Here is a 22,751-nt window from a genome sequence, read left to right as displayed (position 1 = left end):
TGAGGTTTCTGAATGCACTGTTGTATCACTTATGACTGCTGTATAATTTATAGGCTGCTATAAACGTAACCTTGTATAATTTATGTAATGCATGAATTAACTGTAATTAATGGTTTAATTTGTTATAATGAAAGTTCAATGTCCACCAGGCATATATTTTATTTAGGCTATTACTGCTTGAAAGACGGCTGTATGGTAAGTGTTAGTGGTTTCTTCTGCTGCTTTGAGGTGACTAATGAACACAGAAATGAATGGTCTTTTCTTCTCTTTTCAAAGCTCATAGTCATGATATTTTCTACTGTACTGAGAAAGAAAATCATTCCAGTGTAACTGGCATGTACCCAAAAAGTAATTATAATTATGTGAGTATCTTTGTGAGATGTCTTAATTATGATTTATAGATTTATATACTTAGTCAACATGACTGCATACCTCAACCTACACTTGTCCCAAACTGATGAAAATGAATGTAAACTTCTTTGTTTCACTGTATCCACATTTGTTTATTGTTTATAATGTGGGGTTTAATATGTTGGCACCATATAAATAAACATACCTGTTTGCTATCCAACTTTTAAGTTCTGGATTTGGGATCTTAACAGCACATTTAAACAGAAATGGTGGGAACACTGGGGCATTTTGGCCTGAAGATCATTTTAGCTTGCTCTGAGCAGCAAACTTTACCAGAACTATTGTAGCAAGTAGTAATGAGCTGACATACTGCAGAAATACCATGTATATGACTCTTTTGCCTAAAAACTGTATACTCTTTCCACATTCTACAGGGTCCGTGGGTGGCACACAAAGATGTACAGCAAGGCAAGCAACCTGAAACTATTTTTCTACAAATAAATGTGGACAAGTTGCCTGGTGAACTGGTCAGTCAGCAAAAGTGTTAAGTTAGAGCTGCAAGAATGCGATCATTACATACGATCATTACATAGCTATAACCTGTTTTACATTTACAAATTACACTGTTGTTCCTTGTTATATTTTTTTTCTATAGATACAACAATAGCATCAATCTGGATTCTTTTGGCTGTGATAAAAGTGTAGCCTGATTTTGCCAAAGGTTTCTTCCTGTTGAAAGGGAGTTTTTCCTTCCCACTGTCACCAAGTACTTGCTCAAAAGGGGTCATTTGATTGTTGGGGTTATCTTGCCAACTGTTGTTGTTGTTGTTGTTCTTGTTGATGTTGTTTTGGCGCTATTTAAAGTGAATTGACTTGAATTGACTTGAATTGACTTGAATTGAATTGAATTGAATTGAATTGAATTGAAAATCTGATATCATGAAAGTTCCAAATGACATATGTTTAAACTAAAGAATTAACAATGCGGTACTTTACAATAACACAATGTCCTGGGATGATATTAACTGTTCAGCTTGTATTGCTATCTCAGTTTTGTACACAAAAACTGCTGCACAAAAATACACTGACATATACACCATATGTTCTTAGTTTAGTTTAATGAGGGAAGGCATTACCTGTTTATGTTTATGCTCAACTATAAAGGGAATTCTTTGTTTTAAAATGTTTATACATGCTTTCTACTTTTCTCTGAGAGTAAGTGAGAGATGTTTCTCCCTCTGAGTCATGCTCTAAATCCTCTGCAGGTGAGAAAAATAATTTTTCTCCGTTTCATGCTCAGCTTGTGCATATTATAAGACATCTTGGTCTCACTACACCAAATATCTTCAGCCCATTTAATAAAGCTATCTGTAGTTCTAATGGAAAAATGGCCGCATCTCTGATGGCTAAATCTGTACATTTGTTACGAATGGGTTTTATGTGCGCTGATGGCTCCGTGGACACACCAAGCAATTCGCCCTCGGGCCCATTAAACACCCATTTTTCTTGTCCTTACATTAGAGTTGCATTTGACAGCTATGTCATCGTTGAGTGCTCATAGTGTCTCATTCAGCTTTGAACTGTCAAATATCCCCATTGCAGATAACTGTCAGCCTGGCTACCATCTTCCACCACAGGGAACTCATGGTTGTTTGCCTCCTACAAGGGAGTAACTTTGTTATTGTTTTCAGGCAATAATTTTGATAATTGGCCATGAGCTTACAGAAAAATTGCATTTCAGTGAAAACATGCAGAGGAAGGGAATATAATTTGCATTTTTGTGACTAGGGGTATAATGGTGCTGAAGATGCTTTGTGATTATTGCCTCAAATGTTTAAAGAGCTTTCAGGCAAATGGTGAACTTGAAAGACATCCTAATAATGAAATTTATTGGAGAATCATAAAAGACAGACCACATCTGTGGTGAAAAAATGACTTTCCCAATATTTTTTTCCCAATCATTCTGTATGTACTCCTCGCTAGACTTTTAAAAATGGAAGATGTACAAGAATTTTACGCGCCGTTAATGAGAACTGTGTAAATGATTTTGTCTTTCCACCTCTGAACTTGTCTGCAACTGAGATTCTAATCAGCTGAAATTTCACAGAATTTATTTGCATTAACCAAAGCATATGTTAGCACTTAGAATAGGTCTTCCAGCTAATTGGGGCCTGGCAATTCAGGCTATTGGCAAGCCAGCATTGGTGGTATGCCATCTAAGGGTGGTGAGTGGTCCCTGCATCAGCAGGCATTCAGCACCAAGGGTATACAAATTAATTTCTGATGTAACTGCGCGCTAATACTGCACCTTATGCACATTTGCATTAACACCTTCTTTTTTCTAAGTGCACATTAGTGGATGGAGAGACTGGCTGCTCTCACTCTTTATACCTTTGGTCTCTTTCAGCTCCACTATGCACTACCATTCATTCAATACCAAACTGTCCGTCTCTTTCTATTTCCGACACACACACACACACACACACACACACATGCACAATGCTCCAGCACTCAACATGCCCTGCTATTAGGCTGTCGGGCCAATAGAATAAGTGCTGCGGATTAGGCAGAGACACACACGCACACAGAGGATGGACAGCATACTAAACAGAGTGGGGCATGAAGTGACAGATATCCTGTCATAAATCTCTGTCTCTCTGTCGTTCTTTAAGACACATACACACACACAGCAAAGGAAACAATTATAGCCACTCAGACAGTCGATAACAGTGAGACATAATCAACTTAGTGCAGTTTTTTTTTTCTTGAAGTCTTGTGATACTTTGTCATTTCCTCCAACCACTCGTCCTTACTCCTTTGCCTCTCTTCATCTCAGCTACACAGCTCCTCTCTTTTTTTGTTCTTGTCTCCTCTTCTGCTCTCACAGTCTCTTCCTTCTCCAGTCCTGTTCTTGGCATCTGCTCTTCTCTCCCCTCTATAACTTCAGTTTCTCTACCTTTTGTTTTACATGTCCAGAATGTTACTCTACTTCTTACCCTTTCTGTCTTTTCTTTCATTTCCACCATTCCTTTCAAAATAGAAGGGGAGATGGAGAAGATTCATAGAGAGCAGCTTGAAGGCAAAGGCAAAAGGATGATATTGCAGGAAGGGATGGTCATATCATCTGCTGCCTCATTCGTCACCCCATCTAGATGAGTACTCTCCTTCTTACTCCTCCTCATCATATTTTCCCTTGCATCTCTCTTTCTCCCCTTTTCTTTTTTCCTCACTCCCACCCCTTCGTTTTGCTCTCTTAACCCTGAGTTTCTCTCTCTTACCCGTCCCCCTCCTAAGTTCACCCCTTCCACTCCACACTTCTCCTCCATTCTCTTCCCAAATTGTGCTTTGACCTTCTCATTTCACCGCACCTTCTCGTGTTCTTTACTCCTAAGTTCATCATTGTTCATTCTGCACATCCTTCCTCTGCTCATGTAAATCTCTTTTTCCCCTCACCTCGGCACATTTTTACTCCACTTCAATTATATGAGAGGTCTCCATGTGTCATTCATTTACAAAACGCACAGAGCAGTCTCTACACTAATCTTACAAATGGCTCTTTAATTGGGGAATTGAGAGATGTTTATTTGATCAGAGCCAAAGACTTCTCTATATCCCTTTATCATGTCAACACAACAGGCAAACAAGTCAAGGAGAAAGAGTAAGTAAGTACACGGTCGCTCCCTTTCTCCTTTCATTCTTTTTTCTCACTTTCCCCCCTTTTGTCCTTGCTGCCAAAGAAATCTAATTAAGTGGAATATAAATTGTAAATTGGTTTCCTTGAAAACACACACACCTCAGTGCCCATCACCTCCAGATTCAACCGGATATTCAACAATTAGTGGGCACTGGAGCTCAAAGACATGTATCAGAAGCACAGCTGCACCCAACACACACACACACACACACACACACACACACACACACACACACACACACCAAATGAAAGGACGGCCTTGAGTAACACATGCCTCTGCTTTCTTGAACATAATGTTGTTGCAAAACACAAGAACAAATGAACTTCTTTTTAAAGGATCAGTTCACCCAAATCACAAAAGCACAGGTAAAGAGAAAGCAGGTAAGTTATTAATGCTTTACCAATAAGTCATACACTGACTTTGCCATTTCATTGGTTTAAGCAAAACGCCAACTAGAACAGCTGAATGTAAAAAAAAAAAAAAAATCAAAGTATGAAATAAATAAACACAGAAAAACTAAGTCCCCAAACAGACAAATACAGATGCAGCTTCCATATGAGGATGGATTAGAGGGTGATTACAACCTCTACAAGATGTCATTAAGAGTGACTGACAGCCGTGGGGTGAAATTGTTTTCTTCATCATTGGATTTCAGTCTATTATCATTATAGCTGAATACGTTTCACATTTTTTGTAAGAGGAATAAAAAGAAAAAACAATCATTTTCAAAAGTCTGGTCCAACGTGTGTGTGTGTGTGTGTGTGTGTGTGTGTGTGTGTGTGTGTGAGAGAGAGAGAGAGAGAGAGAGAGAGAGATAGGGGAATCTGTCGGACAGATAGCAAGGATGTATCAATATCGCCCCCCAACGGCACGTACCAAACAACGAGCAAAAAACTGTCCCTTTGCTCTCTTCTGTTACACATATACGAACACACAGTAATAAAAAAAAATTGCAAAAAAAGTGAAAAAATGTGAGTGAAACAATTCAGAATGATGATGCATTCTTATATTATAAAGACTCCAAATCGTTCTTTAGAAAAAACGAACAAACAAGTAAAAATCTAAAAATATTTTCAGCCTCTGCAACATTTTTTAACCTTTTGTCCATTTATCACAGCCTGATGATCAGATCAGCTGTGTTTCATTAGCTGCTTTAAATCTATATGGAGGATAGGCTGTTTCCTCGGTTTATGTGGCTTTAAAACTGTTTTCTTTTGTTCTCCTCATGTCTGTAGCCTGTCGAAATGAAGACTCACATCTTACAAAGCTTTAAGTTTTTAGTTGAATTCAGACATAAACACACACATTTGACCAGTTTTATACTTCTTCTATCGTAACGCACGAAGTAGAGGTTACCTCCGCTGCACCATTACGCACGGAGAGAGGCTACTCGCGGCTCTGCACCTCTGCAACACAGAAGGCAAGATAAAGCGAGGAAGGACTCAGTGTTTAGAGCCAGTCTTTCCTTCAAAGTAGCCTCTTTTTGCAGTCGTACAAGTCATGAATACCAAGCAGAAGATGCTTGGAGAGAGCCGAACACAGAGTAGACAGGTTGCTGCTGCAGTCTCCTGAAAGATCGCTGACTTTAACGGATTTTTTTTTCATCTCACGTCTACCTTCTGTTTCCTGAGTTTGAGCAGGGGACACAAGCGGACGTTTTTGAAAGTCTCATATTGTATCATGACTGTTAAAAAGTGAGATTCAACGATCAAAGAGCATACAAAACAGGGGATACAGCCCTAGGCAGAGTGATAGTGTCATAAAGTGCTTGCATTATAATTTTAAATATTGACTATATCTTTTTTTTTTGAAGAATCATTAAATGTTTCCATTACTGAATCGCATGTTGATCTGTTCTAAACGGCTTCTTGGTTTTCGTTCGGGATGTGTTTTATCAAGAAATGATATACATCCGATGTTTGGGAGTAATAACGATGCTGTTGTAATTCGACTCTCGTGTCTTTGTATCTAACTGTGGAGCTTCCACTTCTGAAAAAAGATAATCGTAATCACCACTGACTCGATTATATCCCTAAAAACAAAAGGATTCCGAAAACTCTCCATACCTCGCCTGTGCGTAACAAGTGCCAGAGCGATGCTGAGTATGGGCTGCGGAGGGGAGATGTTGCGGACTGCAAGAGGATTCCGTAATCCTCTTGCAGTCCGCAACATCTCCGCAACAAGTCCGAGAGATTAAACTGTGTATCTGCATGTTTACTGTAATATACTGTCAGGTATATTTGCCGTTTGAGAAGCGGAGTATTACTCGGCTATCTGAACTGCTGTTAGAATTAGTCCATTGTCCAAAGATTCAAAAGGAAACTTCAGTTATTCTTCACTTTGTTTCTAAACGAAATTTGCACTTTTTTCAAATGGTACCGCTGTACAGGTGCGTGTTTATATACATGTCAAAATATCTGTAATCATTGGGTTATATAAAGAAGTGTGGGGACGCTGTAAGTTAACTGTTTTGCGCTCAGACCGAGTCAAGAGCGCACTGTTCAGCCCGTTTCTAAAACCAAGTGATTTCAGCAAAGTAGACTATAATCGAACTGAAAATGAGCCACATTTCTAACCGTCAACAACATGTAGCCCACCCTTACAGTAAGCTTCGTAAAGCAAAACCTCCTGAAGCTCCAAAACTTTGTCAAAACCTCCGATGAGCCATGTGAAGCAGAACTGCACATGCTGTGTGCCTACAGAACAGTGGTTTAGGTTCCGCGACTAACGTGCTGAGTTTAAAGTTGCTTTACTATCACATTATCCAGCAGTACCACATATGCATCTGTAATGCCATGGAAATCACAAAGCGCTCAGATGACCCTGCATGTCCTCCGTATGTGAGAAACTTCAGCGCTGTAACATTTATTACTAAATTCAACTCAAACTGAATCAAAGCCGACCAATGCACAAAAAATCCGATAATATTTAAAACACACACACACGAATAAATTGCTTCACTACCTGGAAAGAATTGTCCATCAGTGTGTCCCCAAAGTACAAAGTAGAAGAAAGCTGCCAGCCAAACGCCAGAATTACTCCGTTTATCCATCTCTTCCTTCTTTTTCTTCTTGTTTTGTTCAGCAGAAAGAATTATTTTACATACTCCCGTCTGGTCCTTAAAGTTGTTTCCCTTAGTTCGGGACAGCAGTGGCAGTAATAAGAGTAATAAAATCCTTGCATTGGTGGATAAGAAGAATCAGAAAGACAAGTAGATGCAAAGAGGGAAGTTGGGGGCAAATAGATGGGAGCTCTCCGCTTCCCTTTCCTCTCCTGTCTTCTATGTTCCGACAGAGCGGGCCTACGTGTCTGTGCGCGTCAGTGCGCGCGTGTACCCCAGAGACTGTATGAAGGGCTCTGTGTATGTGTGCGCGCTCAGACGGTCTCTGACAGACTGACTTGGAGTTGGTGAGGAATGGAGAGGAGTGCACACTACACCGGGTGCCAGACACCCGCGTAAAGAGGAGTGGATTAACGCGTGCTGAATGTCCGGTGACACCTTTCAAAATAAAACAGGGTGGCGTTTGAATGGAAACTAAAACAGGACATGGCCATTTACCATCAAGACCGAGTTTTGAAATAAGTAAGAGCTGTAAATGAACCAATAACTGGCCAAACTGGGAAGAACATGAACAAGGGGGGCAGAGTTCACTGAAGGTGCAATAAAACTGTGTTTTTCCTCAGGTGTAATCTTGGGAATCAGCATTGGGGAAATATTTTTTAAAAAGCATTTATGATCATTCTAAACCTAAAGAACCTCTGAAATGGAAACATCTAGTCTACTCTCTCACTGGCAACAAACGTCTCCGTGGTCATTCTATAGAGAACAGTTTGGGACGTTTGTTAATAGATTCTTTTAGTTTGGAAAAATGATTAAATGTGGAGTCCTTAAACGGTAAAATATCCGCGTGGTTAATTTGCTTGTATTTACCTTGGAATAAAATAAACACTAAGCAAAAAAGTTGCAGGCATACACGCACACTACTGCTTATTGTTCTATCGCTGTCATTGAACACATGCTTTTAACTTTAAGGTTTAGATGTCAACGTTCCTTTAATGGCTTCGTTTTATTCCCGCTAGCTTCACTACAATAAAGCAGTTTTAAGTTCCTAGGTTCCCCGTGGGTCCTATCGCCTGCATCCTCCGCAAAGGATAGGATTCGCATTCAGTCTCATTTCTCTCTCCCTCGCATTCTCTTTCTCTGCGTGTCTTTTTCTGTCATGAGATCCCGTTCAGTCCACTCATTCTGCTGTCACAGGATTTCTGTTTCAAGGGCTGTCTGTCTTACCTCTCTGCCCACAAACACTGAAACACAATCTGACTTTAACACGCGAGTGAGTATTTTTAAGAGTATGATTTTTGTTTAAAGGATTTTCAAGGATGCAGTGCCATCAAGGACTTTGGTAGAACCGATAAAGTTCAGATGAGCTGCTATGTGTTTTTGTTAACGGGCGAAACACTGATACCAAGTGTATGTCGAAAATATGAACTTGTACTGTAAAATGTGTGTGATATACTGTATCTAGGTGCTATAATAATGTGGGGTTTTTTGGTATGGTGACCTCATCCTGTCTCTGAGGACCTGTGGCTAATGAGCTTCTCGTTTTTGTTCCACGCTAATAGACATAATATTATATCAAGGTTAATTTCTGTTTTGTTGTAGCCTGCTTGAAGAAACCAGTGTGAGATTATACTTAAATAAATGTGTCAGTTCTCACTTTTGGCTGTGGTTGTTGTCCAAGATACTGACCAAAGCTGGGATGGTGTCATTGATATTAATGCTTATGCTTGTATGACATTATTTTTGCACTTACAGTGTGCGCAGACATGTATCTGTGTCAGAGAGCGAGCGAGAGGGAAACACATGCAGAGAAAATATATGTGACAGCAATCTCCGTGATGTCTTCAAGTGCAACTGCATCTGAATAACCATAGCAGTTCTTTTTTTATTGGTGTAGTCTCTTTAAGGATATCAGGGTGCTTTAAGGCTCTTGTATCTAATTAAACTAAATTTCAAATCAATCATAAGTCAAAAAATCACACAGAAGTTTTGTAGATTTTCTGAGGAAAAAACTGTGAACATTACTGACACCAGGAGTGAAGACTTAGAATGTTTGAAAAGATGTTTTTGATGGTGGTCTGACCACTGAAGCTGTCACCATCAAGCCATTTATAGAATCATGTTTTGATGGCTTTGGCACTTTCCTGGGCTAAGACAGACAGACACCATAAAGAAGATAAGCATTTCTATTTGTGCACAGTCCAGACTATTCTTCTGTTAGCCATCTTTTTGTGTTTGTTTGTTTTTTTTTTTTTAAGAAAAACTGTTCAGGTAGCAGCTCTTTACAATAAAAACACATTTGTGGATGCAGAGACATACAGACAAACACACAATCAATCTGCCCTCATTTCTTGGAGTCTGTATTGTCACTTTGTCCGCTGAGTTTACCCATCCCATGCCTGAATTGGCTGTTTGGTACTAAGCAGGGTTGGACTGGGACAAAAAACATCACCTCTGGCATATATATATATACATATACATATATATACAGATAGATAGATAGATAGATAGATAGATAGATAGATAGATTTTTTTTTTACAAAAAATATAAAAATATATTTTTTTACAATGTTAATTACACCTTCTTGTATCTCTTTAACACTCTGTTGCTGGGACTCCTGTTCCTCCTCTCACTTTTCTTCATGGCTTATGCAAGCAACAGCAGTATCCTGTGACTGCAAGGGCTTTATTTTACTTGTTGCTGGTACTTCTGTTGACTAGTTTCGTTTTTCAGCTCCACCTTTCATCAACCACTTCAACAGTACACTCTGTTCTACAAGGTGCATGAGTACAGAGGAAAGTGTGTGTGTGTGTGTGGGGGGGGGGGGGGGGTATGTTAAGAGATTTGATTGAGCAGTCCAGTCTCAGTAATAAAAATGAACCAATGGGCTGCTATCAGTGCTTGTAGGGTCGGTGCACAGTGACCCTTCAAGCTCACCTGTACCCTGTTTAATTATATTGACGAAGAAAGAATAACATTGACCCATTAGCCCACAAGTGCAAGATTGCCAGTTCACCCCTGGTACTAAGTGACCTTTCAGTAACACTGGATATGCCTTAGAGTGTGTGCCATGTGTTGTGTGCATCTATATGGCCTTGAGCCAGGTGTAGCTTTTAGAGTACCCACAGCACCAATTGGGAAAGCAGTCAGTGCCTGTAGGGAAATAGAAAAATATAAGGATAACTACACTTCCAATAGTGGATTTCTAAGTCATAGTTCTCTCACGTATAGTGGGACATTTTTAAATGGACATTTGTCACAGGGATCAGAGAGTACTTGAGTGGTAAACTGACCTAGTTCTCATGTGGGTTTGAACTAGGGCTCTGCTATCTATCATCTGTGATAATAACAGCATACATTTTTACATGATATAAAAAAGTCATATCATTATATCAGTGATACAGTAACATGCATTTATTTTCCCCAGTGCTCAACAACGTGACAAGCCCAGGCTGAACGCCAGCTTAAAACGATGATTTAGTAAAAAGGGAGCTGCTTTAACAGCCTTCGAGAAAACACACTACAGCATTATTGCAAAATATGCAAAAGAAAAAGAAAAAAGATAACAGTTCCTGTTAAAGATGGAAACAGAAAACTTGTTTCACCACAAAAACATAATGTTGAGAACAACCAATCAGTTTCACGGTGTAACGTTTAACTCATAATTTTAACTTAAATGTTACAAAGTAACTAAGTTTGAGTTTACATTTGTTTTATGCTGTGTCAATACTTTTGAGCTACAATGCAGGTGCTGCTAGCACCGTGTAGCAATAGATTCACACTTTGAATTAGATGTCATCAGTGACAGTAGCTAGTTGGAAAAGAAGGCTGGAAAATGATCTTCATTTTAGTTAAACTGTAAATTAACAATAATATTATTATTATAAAAGTAAGATGGGCAGCATGGTGGTGAGGTGGTTAGCACTGTTGCCTCACACAAGGTGTATACCGCCTTTCACCCTATGATAGCTGGGATAGGCTCCAGCTCCCTCCATGACCCTGATAAGAATAAGCGAAAGAGAATGGATGGGTGGATATTATAGAAGACAGTTTTTGTGGTGAATATGGATGTTTTACTCTTGATTGCATTCTGTCTCTCCCATAAACTTGAGGCAGCATGATATATAAGTTTAATCTACTACTGCACTGTCCATGTCTGTTTCTAAAGATGTTTTATGCATCAGCTTACCAAATTGTCAAAGTCCTCTTCCTAGATATCTATGTAGCAAATTAGTAACTGTGGTATGCTTGTTTATATATCAATGACAATGATCATTTCAGACAACAAAACAAAACATGTATGAAGTAAACCATTAAGCAATGAAAAAGGAAAGGTTTTCTTGTTTTCAGGCAACTTTAAAATGTCTGCACAATATCAAATGGTGCACCCGAACTGCCATTTATAAGACCATGTCAAATCTTTTTCGGCCTACTGCCCTTCAGAGGTCCCCACTGACTGTCTGGTATTTGTTCCCCTCTATTTCCAGGTGAGCGTGACAGGATGCATTAAATTTTGTAAATTCCACACAGTCATTTGGGAAGGTCCAGACACTATTTGCCCTTGCGCGGTTCTCAGGCCAACATATAGGCTACCACAAAACAGCCTGTTGCACTACAGTTTTGGCTTTTTAAAGTGTTGATCAATATTTAAAATATATGATATAATTTGTGATTTGACAAATACATCTTAACTGCAGTTTGAATGCCCTTTACACTCTCTCATTCCAGTTTTTCTTGTCAAGCAAAGAGCAAGTTATAACACTAAAAGCAGCACATCATCTCCACTGTATTCAGTGTGAATTAGGAACTGTTTTTTCTTCTTGAGTCACCTGATGGTTTGCCAGAATTGCCTTGAGGCTGACCAAAAGGCTCCATGGCCTCACCGACCTCCTCTCATACCCAAGTTTTGGTATAGTTACTCCTAAGGCCACATTCCGCCTAGCCTTTTGATATCTCTAAGCTACCTCATGCCAGTCAAGCTTGAAAACTTGAAAGCTTTTTCAGTTTGGTGACTGGAATGGACTGATAGATATCATTCAATGCACTTTATACAACATGCCACATTCATACTCCGATGGATGCATCGAAGAGCAACTTAGGGTTAGTATCTTGCCCAAGGATATTTGAGGGAGAGGGATAGAACCAACCAACCTTTCAATCAGCAGATGACCTGTTCTACCTCCTGAGCTAGAGCCACCCACAGCCATCTCTGGTGCCCACCATTTGGTTTGTTGGTTCTGGCCACAAGAAGCACCAACCTTCATTTTCAACAGACCACTGCTGAGCTGCTGTCCACTTAGACTCAATGTCTTCTGCCTTCCTCAGAATGCTGCCAAAGTTCTGCCAGCGGTAGAAAGTGAGGATCTTATGGGCTGGGGCTTCTGTCAGATGCTCCCAGTGCAGCCTCACTACATGTTTCAGTATGCCACATCTGTCAGGTATGCATTTTCTCTCTCTCTCATTTTAGTCTTAAATTCTCCCTGGCCTTACTAATATATTAACTTTTTAATTTCCTCTTCCATTTTGCATTCGTGTGCTGATAATGACTATAAATAATGAATCATTTCCATTGTTTGGTGAAGTAAAAATCAATGTCTAATTAACAAGTATATTGTGTCTATCCAGGCCATATATTCCTCACCTCAGCATCATCATTTATTTATTAAAAACCAGTTATGCAAAATTAATAGGGTTGCTCATGTCATTTCTATTTTTTAATAACACTAAAATATCATATTTTAAAATTGGAAACTGGACACCCCCCAAAAGGTAACCACACTAGCATTCAACTCATTTTTAGAGAGAAATCTATCATCTGGACACTCATTTTTAACAATGGTTTCTTGTTGTGAAGTAGCATAACATTAACAGTTAAGTATCTATTGAAAAAACATAAAATTAATTAGCTCAGTGAGTATGTACTGACATGCCAGGGGGGGGTGAGCAGTAAAGGATTTGTTTTAGATTTGCAAGTTAAAAAAAAAAAACACCACTGAGATGCACTCAACACATAAGCACAGAAGAACAGCATGCATGCAAATGGATCACCATACACACCCACATACAGCCATCTACATGTATATGAAGCCACATAATACTGAGGTGCAGAGTTCCATTTTGCATTTAGTGAGATATAAATCAGGGCAGCATAGCGGTGGGATGGTTAGCACTGTTGCCTCACAATAAAGTCCCAGGTTCAAATCTACCAGTCTGCATGTTGTCCCCAGTCCTACGTGGTTTTTTTCCAGGTGCTCTGGTTTCCTCCCACAGTCAAAAGGCATGAAGTTAGTGGGGTTAGGTTAACTGGTGTTTCTGAATGGTTGTCTGTTTCTCTGTGTTATCCCTGTGACAGACTGGCAGTCTGTCAAGGGTGTATGTCAGCTGGGATAGGCTCCAGCCCCCCGCAACCCTGCACTGAATAAATGGAAGAAAATGGAAGGATGGAGATAGAAATCAGAGGATGTTAGCCACAGCACGGCATATATAACGGCGTTATTAAGTACGGATGGAAATTGGAATGCATAGTGTGAAGATGGAGTGACTGGGTGTGTAATTGTGTGTATTTGGGAGAGTGTTAATTCCTGCCCACTTACTGAACCAGAATATTGGGTGATTCTGCTTTCTGGATTTAGTTTTTTGTTGTTTTGCTTGAGTTAACTCCAATATTTTTCCTCAGCACAGAGGTTCGAATCCTTAATTTAATCTCTTATCATTGGATAAAACTTTAAATAAATTATAAAGCCATAATGTAAGAATATAAAATTGTAGCTACAAAGTATACACTTTATATAAATAACATAAATCACAATGCACAACAGGAAGCTTCTAATGTTCTATTTAAAAAAAAAAAAAACTCAGCTCTTTACATTGTGTATTTTTCCAAAGGCTTTATTAAGTTTGTGTTTAAATGCCTGTCATAAAATAAACAAGTAGAAATATTTTGTGCTATGGTTCACTTTTGATTGTGCTGACATAGTGCACAATTTCCACTTTTATCAGCACCTGGAAATGTATTCTTGTGAATGCTGAGCACTGAACAGTTCTGTTTATTTTAGACTACTCAGTAAACTGTTTTGGCAGAAAATCCGCAACAGCCAGAACAGTGCTGCTGGAAAATAGTATGTTGAGCTCCTCAGGTGCTTGTTCACAAGATAAAACAAAATCTGTGCAGGGATTGATGTGGTATCAGGAGTGATATACCACTGTACTGGACTTACAAGAAAGCTAAGCCTCAAATTCTCAATTTGTCAATTGACATACATTTCTATCCTTGTCTATGATCACCAGCTTTGGATAAGAGAAGCACAAATATCAAAAGGCATTTCAGTATGGTACTACTTTGACACAAGCCAGCTGATAACAGTCCAAGTATTCTTTATCCTACCAAACATCAGTATTCTTTCTGCTTATTTAAGCTATTCCTGGAATAGTCTCTTACATGATTACCTTTCATTTTTCAATCTTGTCAATGGTTTCTCCATTTGCTAGAATGTAGTGCTCACAATCAGTGCATTTAAAATGAAAACAAAGTTAGGTAAATTGATACCAGATATGTACCAATTATCTTTTCATCATAAACGCCCTCCAACCTTATTAGCTGTCTCTGTAGAATATTTAAGTATAGAGTTCATCATCGGTTCAATGCCTGAATGAACCTCATAGGTTTGAAACATAAATTAATGAAACTCCTCCACAAGTAATTGCTGCTGGATGGTTATTTAGCTGTAAAATGACCCAGGGTCTGGACAACTTTCATTTTATATAGAAAAACAACCAAACTACAGCCAGTTGGCAACAAGCTGACCTATTGTAAATAGAAGACATGTTGCAGAAAAGTTGCTCTCATTGCAAAATAATTCTAATTGATTGCAGTGTGTTGGCAATCTGTCTGCATGTATAAATTAAATAGTGATTGTTTGTAAACCTTGGCCAGTCTGTCTAAGAGTGACTGCAGTCAGTCAGACTGCAGTTATTCCAAGATAGGTTGCCTCCCACCAAGTGACATGTGCAGTTGCCTTGCGTGCTCAATTGCCGTGCAATTGCCATTGGTCACAGCAACTACTTGCACTTAGTCACCAAAAGTGAAAAAATTGAATGCAGATAATGTTGTGACTGAAACAAAAAATGCAAACAAATTAAGGGAAAGATCAAGATTTGGCATAAAATTGGATAAAATATTTGTATATATTTTTACTTTTATATACCAATTAAAACAAAGAAAACAAAAATCACATTATAAATATTGTGCAATGGTCATCTAGTAAAAAAAAAACCCCCAAAGCCCTCCATTAGATTGGCGATTTGTCCACGGTGTACCTCGCGCCTGGCCCTATGATAGCCCCTTCCTCACTGTAAGGGGTCCCCTGCAAAAATATTGAATAGTACATTTTCAAAAATTATAATAATAATAATTGGAAGGATAGATATTTAGAGTAAAAACATAAATGTCATAATGTAATAAATCAAAAATAAGATTTGTGCAAATCTGTGAGCATCCTGAAATTCACTGGTTTCAAAACAAACTAATACAATTCTGATATTTGTTGATCTTTTCTTCTTTTTGTCTGTGGTTAAAAAATTTAATAACAAAGGCCTGCCCTGTTATGCCTGCTCAGCATCCCCATAGCACAAAGATGCAACCTAAACCACAATGAGCTATAGCGGCAGGCAGCAAGCAATACCAAGATTAAATTATTAATAGTGGTTTTTACTGAGCACCAATAGCCTCCCACTAAGGATGGCATAAATCAAACTGACAAAAATGTAAGTGATAGTTATACAGAGAATTGTAAGAAAAGCATAACTGGATTTATGAAGCAAAAAGAATAATAGTGTGTGTGTGTACAGTGTGTGTGTGTGTGTGTGCGCGCGCGTGCGCACTGGGATAATAGCACTCACAATATATACTGGTATGATGTCTGCTAGTTCTAAGTGCAGTAACTGTATCTACTGCTACTTTGATTTTAATTCATAATGTATGAGCTCATTTCATCCATGGGTGTTTGACTAACTAAAGTTCAGATTTTTATACTTAAAAATAGGAAAATATTTGTCTTGGTTCTCTCCAGCCTCATTTTTATATATCATTATGATTTGATTTGATTTGACTGAGATTAAACTAGTCCCTGTAACACTAAGTACAGCTGCACAGGTAGTAAGACAAAAACACTGTAGATGTTAGCGCATGCTGAGCATTTGTGCATATAACTAAATATATACACTCACTATGTACACCTACACGGTACACTAAATATACATGGTATATTTATCTATTATTATTTACACTTGCTTGTGCTGAGCTGGATTCCCAGAATTGCCTTTATTCTTTGTGGCATAGATTCAACATGGTGGTGGAAACCTTCCCCAGAGATGATTTGTCCTTATTGACACAATACCATCTCTTGTTCCACAACATCCCAAAGCTGCTCTATTAATAGTATTGAGATCTGGTGTATGTGGAGAGTATAGTGAACTCACTGTCATGTTGCTGTGTGCAGCCATCAGAAAATGGGTTCCCTATGGACACGAAGGGATGGAGATGGTCAGCAACTATACTTAGGTAAGCTGTGGTGACTAAATGCTCAATCGAGGTTCCAAACAATGCAATGAAGATATCCCCCACATCGTCAACATCCTAAACCACTGATACAAGACAGGATGGGTCTGGATCCATGCTTTCATATTATTTATGTCAAATTTTGACCCTAACACCTGTTGCAATAGAAATCGAGACTCATCAGATTGCACAATGTTTTTCAAACAGTGAACTCACGTGAAATGTGGTTTAGTTTCCTGCTCTTAGCTCACAGAGAGTGGATCCTGGTACAGACTTCTGCACTTGTAGCCCATCTGCTTCAAGGTTCCTCATGTGTGTTCAGAGATGCTCTTCTGCACATCTTGGATATAATGACATAGTGTAGTGGTCATTGGAGTTGCTGTTGCCTTCCTTTGAGCGTGATGCAGTCCGCCCATTCTCCTCTGACCTCTGACATCAACAAGGCATTTACACTCAGAGAACTGTGACTTATGGGATAGTTTCTCTTTTTCAAGTTATTCTCTGTAAACTTCAGAGATTGTTGTGTGGCTAAATCCCACTGAATCAACTGAAATACTCCAACAAACATGTCAGATTAAAGGTCACTTAAATCACCTTTCCTCCCTCTGATGTTTGCTTTTAACTTCAGCAGGTCTTCTTGTTATTTCCTTTCAAATGATGGCCTGGTTATCTGTATTAACAAGCAGTTGAGGAGATGTGTCTGGTGAGTGTATCCAATGTACTCACCAGAAATCAGGTTTCTTGACAATAAATGATTATTTTTTAATTATGCCTGCCTTGGTACCATGAAAAATAAATGCGGATAGAAATAATAAAATAAGTACAGAGGGTAAAAAGAAGATTTTGTACCAAGCCCAGGGAATGCAAAGAAGCCATGGCAGATCTGCAAATTAGTGTGATGGGGAGTTGTTTGCAAGTCTAGAGGTCTTTTGTTTGTGTTCACTTTAGGCTGGTGCTTTCAGGCTGTGCATCACTCTGCCCGCAGCACTTGCTAAACTCTTTTGCTTTTGTTACGTAGCTAGATGTTTACTGTCTGATATGCTCAGCAGCTGTGACACATTTTGTTGCACATAACGGTAGTCTGATTAATAAATGCTAAATGCAGAACAACTGTTTCATGTTGCAATTTGTTTTTAAGGCATTTGTGCGTTTTCCAGACTTTAACACACAAAATTACTTTCCCTAGGTATCCACTAATGTCCAGTCAATTCATTTCCACACTTGTTTCCCATTCAGCCTTACACCATTCATTCTGAAAAATCACACTTTACAAAGAAATGCAAAAACAGTCAGGGGAAACAGATTAACAACAGAAATACCTCTAATTAAAGACATCTAATATGCAATTCACTGTGAGAGTCAGAGCCTGAGGAGATGGTAGGTAATTCAAAATCAAAGCCAGCACTTCAGGTGTGCTTGAAAACACCAGTTCTCCCTGGAGACATGCATGGCATTCTAGTATAATACTTTGTAAATTGCTTTAAAAATCTCATTTGCCATGTCTTTTATTTCAGGTACTACTTGTGGCAGGATTAAATGATAGCTTTTACGTTTCAACAAAGTAATGTTCAGACAATATTCAGTGACGAAACGTGGAAAGAACATTTTATTCTTTGAATCTGTTAAATTCATACACAACAGATGGGAACCTCCAGTACAAACTCAGTGTCCCAATCAAGGGCACTTTAACCACAGCCTATACTGACTGAGGTTTGAGTTCGGGGTTTTAAAAACCTCTGAGATCACCTTGTATACAAAGCAGTATTTCTGACTGAGTTCACTGGCATGGATTTAAAAATCTAAATATTGAAGAAAAATGCTGCTTTTAGAGGTGTACAGAGAAAACTCAAGCTACTTTCTCTGCACCTAAATATATCCAAAATGAGGTTTGTAACTGCTGCTAATCTGAAATATGTTGTCTTTGTTCCTGTTCCATTTATTCCTATCAAAATTGTCTTTCTTGACTACAGGTTGTCGAAGATGTGACAGTAAAGACTGTTTTTAAGAGCTACTACATTCTGATTTATTTTTAACTTAAAAGGGTTTTGAATGAAAAAAAGTGAGAATTCAGGACTATTATGTGTCTGATCAGAAAATGTGGTGCTCTGGCAAGTCTCTTGGAAGCTGTGGGAGTGCCTGGGAATCTGCAGATTTACATTTGGACAGTCTGCCTTTTCCTATATGATAAACAATTTTTGATCATTAATATACATTTTTGACAGTCACAACTAATGAAGTGCCGTCAAATCAGAATGCACCTACTAGAAAATGATAAACAGCAAACAGACGCATGAAGAAGAAAAAAGAGACAAAGATGAAAAGAGAATATAGTGACGTGTGCTAGAGTGAAGTCATTACAGCAGGGAGTCCCATTTTCAGGATATGAAAACTGAGAGTCTCCATTTACCAGTCAGATATTACTTCCACCATCAAAGAAGATAGCCTGAAATTCCTATGCAGGTGGTCTCTGTGTGTGTTTGTGCATGCATGATGTGTGTGTATGTATGAATGGGTTAGAATATGTAGAAATGTAAATTCACTAGTGTTGTTTCACAGAAAACAGAGACAGGATTTTTATGTGATTGACAGTGATTTGCAGCTGTGCTCGCTACAGGAGAGACGGCATCCATCTATACACACAGACTTTCTCTGCAGGAGTGATAGATTGTTATGCTTCTCCATTTGGGAAATCAGAAGAATGGAAGTCACTCGCTTCCTAGCACTCACTCAGTCTTAAGATCTCTCTCTTCGTGCGTCTCTCTGCACAAAGAACCTGATCCATTTGTGTTTCACTTGCTATTTGCATTGAAATCACATCAAGGCAGCATGCAGAGTAATGAACTAGCACAGCCTGAGAGGAAGGTAGGAGGCAAAACAGGCAGATAGAAGACAGACAGGTAGATACATGGGTCGGGTTCTGGCATGAAAAGGAAAAGTGAGAAGATGCTCTGCCAGGTAGAATACGAATAAGCAAAGAAAATAAAGAATAAAAGCTGGAAAGAGACAAAGGAGAAAGAAGACAAGTTAAAAAAGAGACCAAACGAATACAAAGACAGACAATGAAGCAATGAAAAAAGATCAAATTAAAAAGAGACAAAAAGACTAATAGGCAGAGGCAAAGACAGGAAGAAAACTGAAAGTAGTCAACAAGACAAAGAGAGGACAGCGCACAAAAAAAGGAAGTTAAGTAGACTGACATTAAGGAAGGCACAGAAAAAAAGGCAAGGCAGAGGGCAAAAAAGTAAATACAGAGCAGGTCAAACAAGGCAGGAAAAAGAAACTGAAGGAAGATCGTTAATAAATTAACATAGAGAGAAAGAAGAAGTGAACGAAAATAAAGTGGCATCTGAACAAATGTGTTAAGAAGGAAAGAAGCGAGCATAGGAAAAATACAACAAAAGAAAAAAGGAAACGAAAGACATGTAGAAGGAAAAGAGCAAAACTATAGAAAACAAAGACCTTACCACAGTGTGATAGTTGAGCGGTGTGATGAAGAAACAACTAGACTGTATGAGTGGAAGTTTTAAAGAATCAGAGGAAGATGGTGAAACCACCTGTGTAGTATCAGATGAGGGCAAGTGATATAACTGGTAATGTGGGAGGAGGATGTGGAAAGGACATCCTCACAGCACCAGCAGGGCGTTTCAGTGCCTCAGCACTAAATGAAAAGGGATGCAGACTATGACCTCAAGTTGGCTCCCATTGTAATGTAACACTGTAAATGTAAACAAATTCATTTAATTCACTTATTTTTGAAAACAACAATTCACCCGTAACCCTGTATGCATGCAATTATGTACACCCACATTTCTGTAGTTTTATACTTTGTTATAATACTACTTCTTTGCTGCTGGCATAGGCAGGCTGTAGACGTACATATAATGGAAAAAAATGTGTCCCACTCACAAATAGTTAAGGCACCAGTGATTTCATTGGGCCAGGAACTCACATCTCTTTAAAATGCTGTGACAACTTCTGACATTTTCATGTATTCAGGCAGACCCACAAATATAAACTTATCACACTGCTTTTACACTCATGAGAACATATAGGTAGTTCCTGAGGGAGTCTAGTCTTTCTCTTTAGTATCCTAACCATAAAGCACCAACACATGATTTCAGTGTACGTTATCTAAATTGATCATTTGTCAGAAGCAATCCAAGTAAAGATGTGACAGATCACAGTATCAATCAGCCAATCCCTGCACGGTGAATATACACACTCAAACAAGTGCCCTGCTAATTCCCAGACACCCATTCAGTATGCTATAAAGCATGAAGGTCTACATCAGTACTCTGTCTGCAGCTGACTTTGTTATGTCCTGTGTGTGTGTGTGTGTGTGTGTGTGTGACACTGAAGGAGAAGAGAGAAAGAGGCTGAGTGAGGACTCACTTCCCATCTCATATCACATATTTTGCTCTGCATGGTTAACCATTCACATGACAGACTTCCTGTATGTGAAGATGTAATGGTACCACCATTAGATCAGTGTCTTTTGTGATTATGTTAGGGTATATATGATAATATATATTTTAACCGTATGCATTTCAATACAGGATGCATCTGCAACAGTGGGCCTGGTTTTATGCAAAAATTCATGATGACACAAGTGATGAATAAAATTTTAGATTTCACCATCTGATCATGAATCCAGACCAACTTGATCGTCTGTTTTGTTTTTGTTTTTTAACCATTGTTGCATGAGTAAATGGTTGTTCTAAATTTGGCTTTGCTGGTGAGCGTTTAATGTAGAAGCGAGGGTGGAATAAACACCTTTAAAAGGTGCAAAGGAAGGTGAGAAGTAATGGATGGCTTTGAGTTTCAGATGATCAAACAACAGCAGGTGACATTAATGTTATGATCAACATTTATGACATGCTTTGCAGCTTGTATGAGATATTCCTGAATCCAAAGGTAGTGTAGTAACTCTGTGTGAAATATGTGTTTGTTGAATAACCTCTATATTATTATCAGTGCTGTTGGTTCCCACAGTATTTTGTTAATTTGCTGTCTATTCCAGTTAAAACAACTCGTTTGGAAGTAAATGTCACCAGCAAAACATCTTGAAAAGATGCAAGATGCCAGTTTTAGCTATTCCCTCTATTTATTTTAGTATTGATTGACCTAAAGCTTACTTTGCAGTGACCCAACAAGCTGTTGATACAGGTTTGTCACTCCCAGCTTCTCATAAATGAACACTTGTAAAGGAAACCTAAAACCATATTTAAACCCACTGGGTAAGCTTCATGTTTTGGTATGTAGATTTAATATTGTGATTATTATTGTGAAGGGGCATTTCATAAATGATTGCTTAAAAAGCACAATCTATCCCTGAACCTAACCAAGTAAGAAACACATTAAAATAAAGTGCAAAACTAACACACACGTTTTAACACACCAGACGAGTAAAATCAGTGTGAATATATGAATATGAATTTGCAGCACTTATGCTTTCTTGTTTAGAAACTTCACCTTATTATAACTTGATTTTAACTTCATTTTTTTCATAGTGCATTTATTGAGGACACCATTTTTGCAAAAACGCAACATGTCCGATGTGTAAACACGTTCCACGGCAAATTCGGATCTGGAAAATTTTAAATTCTCTTTGCTTTTTCGTATCGCGCTCAGTGTGTAATGGCCTTTGAGCTGCTGCTCCATGTCTAATAATGCCATTGTCAGTGAGTCAAGGGATCTGATCAACAGATCCCTTGACTGCAATTGCCAGCTGGGACTCTTGAGAAGAACGTGGTGTTTTTTGATAAATAGATGCAAGGACTTGATGGGTCACATCATGAGGCAGTCTAAGAACATTAATTCCTACTGTTAGTTTCTATTATGCAGCACAAGTGAGTTTCTTGTCAACATATTTTAAACTACATCACAATGAATATTTGTAAAGTAATTATACAAAGAGTCACATATTAATATATAACATCCCACTGCATGAACTTCTCCCTGATCTACGAGAGCGTCTTTGCAAATACATCATGGTGTGTTTTTTTAAACCCTGAGGATTTTGTACCTGGGTGTTCCAGGTTGTCTGTGCCTATGTGCCTGTGTTTTTGTGTGTCTTCTCCCAAGGGC

General features: G+C 38.6%; 1 protein-coding gene across 14 annotated transcripts in view; it reads right to left on the bottom strand.

Moving 5' to 3' along the window:
• Window positions 1–7,465, bottom strand: part of ptprt (protein tyrosine phosphatase receptor type T) — a 294,849-nt gene extending 287,384 nt beyond the window's left edge. For 10 of the 14 annotated variants that reach the window (XM_025907163.1, XM_025907165.1, XM_025907167.1 and 7 more), the window contains exon 1: window positions 7,011–7,464. In XM_025907163.1, the coding sequence (XP_025762948.1) occupies window positions 7,011–7,098 (88 nt within the window). In that variant the 5' untranslated portion in view covers window positions 7,099–7,464. Of the gene's footprint in view, window positions 1–7,010 lie in introns of all 14 variants that reach the window. The other 4 variants (XM_025907164.1, XM_025907166.1, XM_025907170.1 and 1 more) reach the window with 1 other exon arrangement.
• Window positions 7,466–22,751: the final 15,286 nt, after the last annotated feature.

The sequence above is a fragment of the Oreochromis niloticus genome, linkage group LG5, assembly GCF_001858045.2.
Source record: "Oreochromis niloticus isolate F11D_XX linkage group LG5, O_niloticus_UMD_NMBU, whole genome shotgun sequence".
Lineage (NCBI taxonomy): Eukaryota > Metazoa > Chordata > Actinopteri > Cichliformes > Cichlidae > Oreochromis > Oreochromis niloticus.
The sequence above is the reverse complement of the archived record's forward strand: the minus strand, read 5'-3'. Positions and strand labels throughout refer to the sequence as shown.